This window comes from Anolis carolinensis, unplaced genomic scaffold, assembly GCF_035594765.1.
Source record: "Anolis carolinensis isolate JA03-04 unplaced genomic scaffold, rAnoCar3.1.pri scaffold_9, whole genome shotgun sequence".
Taxonomy (NCBI): Eukaryota; Metazoa; Chordata; class Lepidosauria; order Squamata; family Dactyloidae; genus Anolis; species Anolis carolinensis.
The window spans coordinates 27,180,048-27,187,126 of NW_026943820.1; the positions used below are offsets into that span (position 1 = coordinate 27,180,048).

Here is a 7,079-nt window from a genome sequence, read left to right on the forward strand (position 1 = left end):
CATGTAAAGGCCACAGAAATAGTCAGGCCTCTCTGAGTACAGAGCTATCTTCTTTTTATGTCAAGCCTTGATAATTACAGTTTCCTTTAAACATTACAGTCTGGAAGATACTACTGTGAATTACAACAGTTGACTGTACTTATCATTTTCATTAATGTTGTTAACTCTCAGGTAATAATGTTTGTATATGATGCTCTAAATTACATAGTGCATTTTATGTTTTGAACCTTTATAGTATTTGCTTATCTTTTTGACATAGAAAGAAGATAGCTCTATACTCAGAGAGGCCTGACTATTTCTGTGGCCTTTACATGTCACATCTCTTTTTATGTTTTGAACCTTTATAGTGTTTGCTTATCTCTTCAACAAAGCAATATTTAGTCAGAGGTCCTCCTGGTCAGTCGGAAGGCTGAACAGGGCATAGGGTTACAGCCTGTGCTGGATGTTGGAAAAATGTCATCCTGCATTGCTTAAGTCTCTATGGTTAGATAGGAAGCCTAGAAAAGAATTAGGGACACCCTATGAGGAGCGGCTTAAAGAGCTGGACATGTTTAGCCTGCAGAAGAGAAGGCTGAGAGGAGACATGATGAGAGCCATGTACAAATACGTGAAGGGAAGTCATAGGGAAGAGGGAGCAAGCTTGTTTTCTGCTGCCCTGCAGACTAGGACACGGAACAATGGCTTCAAACTACAGGAAAGGAGATTCCACCTGAACATCAGGAAGAACTTCCTCACTGTGAGAAGGGCTGTTCGACAGTGGAACTCTCTGCCCCGGGCCGTGGTGGAGGCTCCTTCCTTGGAGGCTTTTAAGCAGAGGCTGGATGGCCATCTGTCGGGGGTGCTTTGAATGCGATTTCCTGCTTCTTAGCAGGGGGTTGGACTAGATGGCCCATGTGGTCTCTTCCAACTCTACTATTCTATGATTCTATGATTCTATGATTCCCCAGTTCCTTGTATGCTTTGATTAGGCTTCACCATTGTTTCCTGCTTCCTGTCCTATTTAGGTCAGCCCACCCTTTGATGTTTCTAGAAATGTGATCTCTCCTAGGGTTTTGACGTAACTTCCCCAATTTAGCCTTTGGAATGTTTATGGCCCTAGAGAAGAACAGACCCACGAGGCTTGGTCGCCATTCTAGCTTCCTGCTTTGTTCCAGAGAGGATGCACCTCTGTCCTCTATTAGTCAAGAGGTAGCTATCTAGAGCTTTGTTATTTTAATCCGTCTATGTGTATTAGAACAGGATAGATTAGCTAGTTAGCTCCAAACCTTTTCTATCCATCGATGGATTTCTTTTTACCTCAATAAATGCTTTTAAACTTTAAAGCTAACTTTGCATCCCTTTGCCTTCCTGATGACAAAGAGGCCTTCCGAAAACTCACACTGCGTGTAAGTCTCACCGCTGCAATTTTTACTCTGCTATTTTAATGGGAATTTAACTCATAAAGAGGGTGATTAGAGCTTAACGGCTCGTCCATTCCCAACACTGGATGGGGTCACACTCCCCCTGAAGACACAGGCTCGCAGCTGGACTCATTGTTGAGCCTGGAGCCCTAGGTTTCAGCAGTGGCTAGGGGGGCTTTTGCACAACTAAAACTTGTGTGCCAGTCGTGCCCGTACCTTAGGATGTCAGACTTGGCCACGGTGGTCCATGCTCTCATTATATCTAGGATAGACTACTGCAATGCACTATACGTGGGGCTGCCCTTGAAGACTGTTTGGAAGCTTCAATTACTCTAATGGGAGGCAGCCAGGTTGTTAACCAGGGCAACGTACTACTTCTCTGTTATGCCAGCTCCACTGCCTGCCAATCAGCTACCGAGCACAATTCAAAGTGCTGGCTTTAGCCTATAAAGCTCTATACGGTTCCGGCCCAGCTGACCTACCACATAATTTAAGTGCCTGACTTCCCAAGTGAAGTCAGGCAGGCTCCCACTCTCCTTTCCTTCCGTAAAAGAGTTATGACTTGGCTGTGGGACCAGGCCTTTGAACAATAGTAGCAGCATCAACTACAACTATATGTCTCAGGATATAATGACAGACCCGTTTCGGACTCAAAGCGCACCTAAATGTATATTTATATGTGTATTTTATGAATGTTTTAATGGAACTTAATTTTAAATTGAATTGAAATGTTACTGTAATTTTTATATGTGTGCTTCATATTTGTAAGCCGCCCTGAGTCCCCTTATTGGGTGAGAAGGGCAGGGTAGAAATACTGTAATAAATAAATAAATAAATTTGCCCACAAAGATATATTTTAACAATGGTAAATAAACCGTTATATACAATGTAGACTTATACTGGGTGAAATACACATCTTACAAAATATATAGTTACAATGGTAACATTCTGTATAACAAAGTACAGTAAAGTCTCACTTATCCAAGCTAAACAGCCGGCAGAAGCTTGGATAAGCGAATATCTTGGATAATAAGGAGGGATTAAGGGAAAGCCTATTAAACATCAAATTAGGTTATGATTTTACAAATGAAGCACCAAAACATCATGTTATACAACAAATTTGACAGAAAAAGTAGTTCAATACATAGTAATGTTATGTTGTAATTACTGTGTTTACGAATTTAGCACCAAAATATCATGATATAATGAAAACATTAACTACAAAAATGGCTTGGATGATCCAGAGGCTTGGATAAGCGAGGCTTGGATAAGTGAGACTCTACTGTAATTTTACATATTAAACAGCAAAACATCATGTTTTACAACAAATTGACATAACAAGCAGTTAAATACATGGTGATGTTATGTAGTAATTACTGTATTTATGAATTTAACATCAAAATATTGCAATGTATTGAAAACATTGACTACAAAAATGCGTTGGATAATCCAGAACATTGGATAGGTGAATGTTGGATAAGTGAGACTTTACTGTATATTGTACTATATCATTACAGTAGAGTCTCGCTTATCCAATGTAAACGGGCTGGCAGAACGTTGGATAAGCGAATATGTTGGATAATAAGGAGAGATTAAGGAAAAGCCTATTAAACATCAAATTAGGCTATGATTTTACAAATTAAGCACCCAAACATCATGTTATACAACAAATTATACAGAAAAAGTAGTTCAATATACAGTAATGCTATGTAGTAATTACTGTATTTACGAATTTAGCACCAAGATATCATGATATATTGAAAACATTGACTACAAAAATGCGTTGGATAATCCAGAACGTTGGATAAGTGAGACTCTACTGTATATGCTGCTGGAAAATCTCACAATGGCCCAGTGATTGTATTTGCTTTTGCCATCCGGGCCAGCAGGGGGCGCGCAAGCCTGACTCCCTCTCTACTGCCCTCTCGGTCCCGCCTCTGGAAGCGGGTGCGCCGCGCTCGGCCTTCCCCGGCTGCGCGTGCCCCGGCGGAGGCGTTCCGCGGCGGGGATGCTGCGGATGGCGGGCGGGACGGGCCTCGGTGGCGTCGGGGCGGCGCTGGAGAACGCGAACCCGCTGGTCTTCCGGCGGCAGGGCGAGCGGGCCGTGACGCCGCGCGAGGAGGACGAGGCCTTGCCGGACGCCATCGACGGCAGGGAGGTCTTCGATATCCTTTTCCAGCGGAAAGGGTTGAGGGAGGGGCTGAGGAAAGAATGAAGGAAGGAAGGCCTTCCTTAACGTCCCTCCGCACACCTCATCCGGGCCATCTCCGATCCGGAGCACCCGCTGACTTTGGAGGAGCTCAACGTGGTCGAGGAGGCGCGCGTCAAGGTCCATCCTTCTCTATATACATTAGGCCTGGGCCTAGTTGGGCCCTGAGGGTGTTTGGACTTCAACTCCCATCATTCCTTGGAGTCCAAAACACCCTCAGGGCCCAACTAGGCCCAGGCCTGCTATAAATCTATCCATCTAGGTCTCTATCTGACTATGTCTCCCATCTATCTCTCATTTTGTCCCCGCCTGTCTGACGTGGTGGTTATCAGAGTGGTCCAGCATTTCTATGTTATCAAATAATATGCTGTGGCCAGATTGGTTCACCAAGTGTTCTGCTATGGCTGACTTCTCTGGTTGAATTAGTCTGTAGTGTCTTTCATGTTCCTTGATTCGTGTTTCCTCCAGGCAGGCTTTGAAGCTGCCAGGCTATTCAGTGCTAATCAAACTGGCCAGTTGCAACATTCACACTTGCCTCAGGCAGACAAGAGTTCTTTCCCCCGCATTGAACATTCCACAGATATATAAACCCCACTTGCCAACACCTCACCACCTCTAAGGATGCCTTCCATAGATGTGGGCGAAAAGTCAGGAGAGAATGCTTCTGGAATATGACCAGACAGCCCAGAAAGCTTACAGCCATCTATCTGTTTATCTGTCCCTATACAGTAGAGTCTCACTTATACAACATAAACGGGCCGGCAGAACGTTGGATAAGCGAATATGTTGGATAATAAGGAGAGATTAAGAAAAAGCCTATTAAACATCAAAATAGATTATGATTTTACAAATTAAGCACCAAAACATCATGTTATACAACAAATTTGACAGAAAAAGTAGTTCAATATGCAGTAATGTTATGTTGTAATTACTGTATTTACAAATTTAGCACCAAAATATCACGATACATTGAAAACATTGACTACAAAATGCGTTGGACAATCCAGAACGTTGGATAAGCGAGTGTTGGATAAGTGAGATTCTACTGTATCTATCTATCTATCTATATATATATATCCATCTATCTACTATCTATATCTATTTGTTTTACATGTACATAACAACACAGCATACATGCATATTGGGTCCAAGTATCTGGGATTCCATCCCTCTCTCTATATATATGTTTGTCTATCTATTTCTGCCTGTCTATCAAAATCTATACAGATATCTATCTCTCTATATATACCATCTGTCTGTCTATTTCTATTTCCATCTGTCTATCTGTCTTGGTGTGTGTTTGTATATCTGCATAAAGATAGTTTTGATGTTTTGCCTGCATCTTGCCTGTGCCTTCTGGCATCTTCAGTAGATCTGATCGTGGTAACGGATAGTGGAATGTCCAGGGTGGGAGGAAATAACCATTGTATGTTAAACAAGTGTAATTAGCAATCTTGTTGAATAGGATCTACCCACTAGCATGTGAGTTACTATGAAGATCGCATAATCAGCTAGTGAGGACTACCTTTATTGTTACTCACATACTGATAGGTGGATCCTATCCCACATTTGCTAATCAAGCTTGCTAACTGCACCCTTCACACTTGGTTAACAGACAGTGGTTCTCCCAGCCTGGACATCATTCCATAAGTATATTATATACTCCACTTGCTTGACCACCATCAGATCCCTTGAAGATGCCTCTCAGCCCCAGATGCAGGGCTCTGTTGGGCTGCTGGGCAGCACTTTGCTCACAACGCTGTGTCTCTTGCAGGCCAATGATGCCAACAGCACTGTCTCAGTGGCCTTCACGCCTACTATCCCGCACTGCAGCATGGCCACCCTGATTGGCCTGTCCATCAAGGTCAAGCTCATCCGCTCCCTGCCCGAAAGGTTCAAGGTGAGTGCGGGGGGGGGGGGGGGGGAGCAGAAAGGCCCAGGAGGCTCTCATCTGGTGTAGGATCAGAATTATCTAATAGAAGGTGAAGAGGTCCGGTCTTGGGTCTCAGGCCTGCCTGCCTTCCTTCTTCCTTCTGCCAGGTGGACGTCCACATCACGCAAGGGACACATGCCTCGGAGCACGCAGGTAAGAGCCCAGTCCCCAAACACTGAGGGAGGGAGGGGATATGCCGGCATTCCCTTCCACCTTGTCCCTTTCCCCACAAGGTGATCCACTGTGTGCTGGTAGAAATAAGGGCAGAAATGGGTTTCTGTGAGTTTTCCAGGCTGTATGGTCATGTTCCAGTAGCATTCTCTCCTGATGTTTTGCCCACATCTATGGCAGGCATCCTCAGAGGTTGTGATGTATATTGGAAAACTAAGCAAGGGAGGTTTATATATTTGTGAAAGGTCTAAGGTGGGAGAAGGAACTCTTAGTCTGTTGGAGCCCATTTTCTCCTGATGTTTCTCCTGAATCTATGGCAGGCAGCCTCTGAACAAACCTCTGAGGATACCTGCCACAGATGCAGGCAGAACATCAGGAGAGAATGCTACTGGAACATGGCCAGACAGCCCAGAAAACTCACAGCAACCCAATGATTCTGGCCGTGAAAGCCTTCAACAACATAAAGGGCAGAAATGCTCAAAAAAGTTACAAATATCTGACTTGCAAACAACTCCTAGTTAAGAATGGGAGGGATGGAAAGCAAAAGACGAAGCCCAGTGTCAAGGCTGATGAGCAATAGAGGCAGTACAGCGCCTGAATGCAAAATGGGTGTGTGTTGCATTTATGTTGAGCGTTTGGGCCATTCTGGGTATGGGTTGTTGGCCTGTGCACATCTCCCCTTGCTTCTCCTCCTGGATTTTGTTTTCACAGTAAACAAGCAATTAGCTGACAAGGAAAGAGTGGCAGCCGCCTTGGAGAACAGCCACTTGCTGGAAGTGGTCAACCAGTGCCTCTCCGGGCGGTCCTGATGCGTCTGGCGGAAGAGTCCCATTCGCAGCAGCAGCAGCAGCTCTGGCTAGATGTGCCTCAGATGATTGACATTCTTTCACTCGTTCTTTGCTTTTGTACGGAAGACACACCATTAAAATTTGTGCTTCATGAGTCTGCGTGGACTGAAGGAACATGTTTATTCTAATGGTGAACAGGGTCTAATGGAGGCAGATTCGTTTTGGGCCCTCTTTAACCCTCCAAAATCAGGCCACAAGAGAGCTTTGAACACAGCTACAGAGGTTTCTGCACCATCAGCTTCAGGGAAACTGTGTGTCTATATGCAAGTTGTATAGAAACTACTTGATGGCTCTGACAGCATATGCTATTCAGCTTACATGTTTTCAAACTATAATGTGAAGTTTGTAACCTGATCCTAATACATTTTATATACCATATAAATTCTTGTCAGTTACTGCTGTTATAAGAATAGAAAGAGAGGCTTTGTTTAAATGATCCAACATCCAAGTAAACATGTATCTTGTTTCCAAAAATGGGCAATTGATTTTGATTCTCCCATCCCAAAAGGCACTGGCAT

The 7,079-nt window shown here is 43.9% G+C and overlaps 1 protein-coding gene across 1 annotated transcript; it reads left to right on the forward strand.

Moving 5' to 3' along the window:
• Window positions 1-3,337: 3,337 nt before the first annotated feature.
• ciao2b (cytosolic iron-sulfur assembly component 2B) lies at window positions 3,338-6,655 on the forward strand. Its single transcript, XM_003230173.4, has 5 exons — window positions 3,338-3,565; window positions 3,650-3,729; window positions 5,384-5,509; window positions 5,650-5,695; window positions 6,425-6,655. The coding sequence occupies exons 1-5, from the start codon at window positions 3,409-3,411 to the stop codon at window positions 6,520-6,522; spliced, it is 507 nt and encodes a 168-aa protein (XP_003230221.2). The 5' UTR covers window positions 3,338-3,408; the 3' UTR covers window positions 6,523-6,655.
• Window positions 6,656-7,079: the final 424 nt, after the last annotated feature.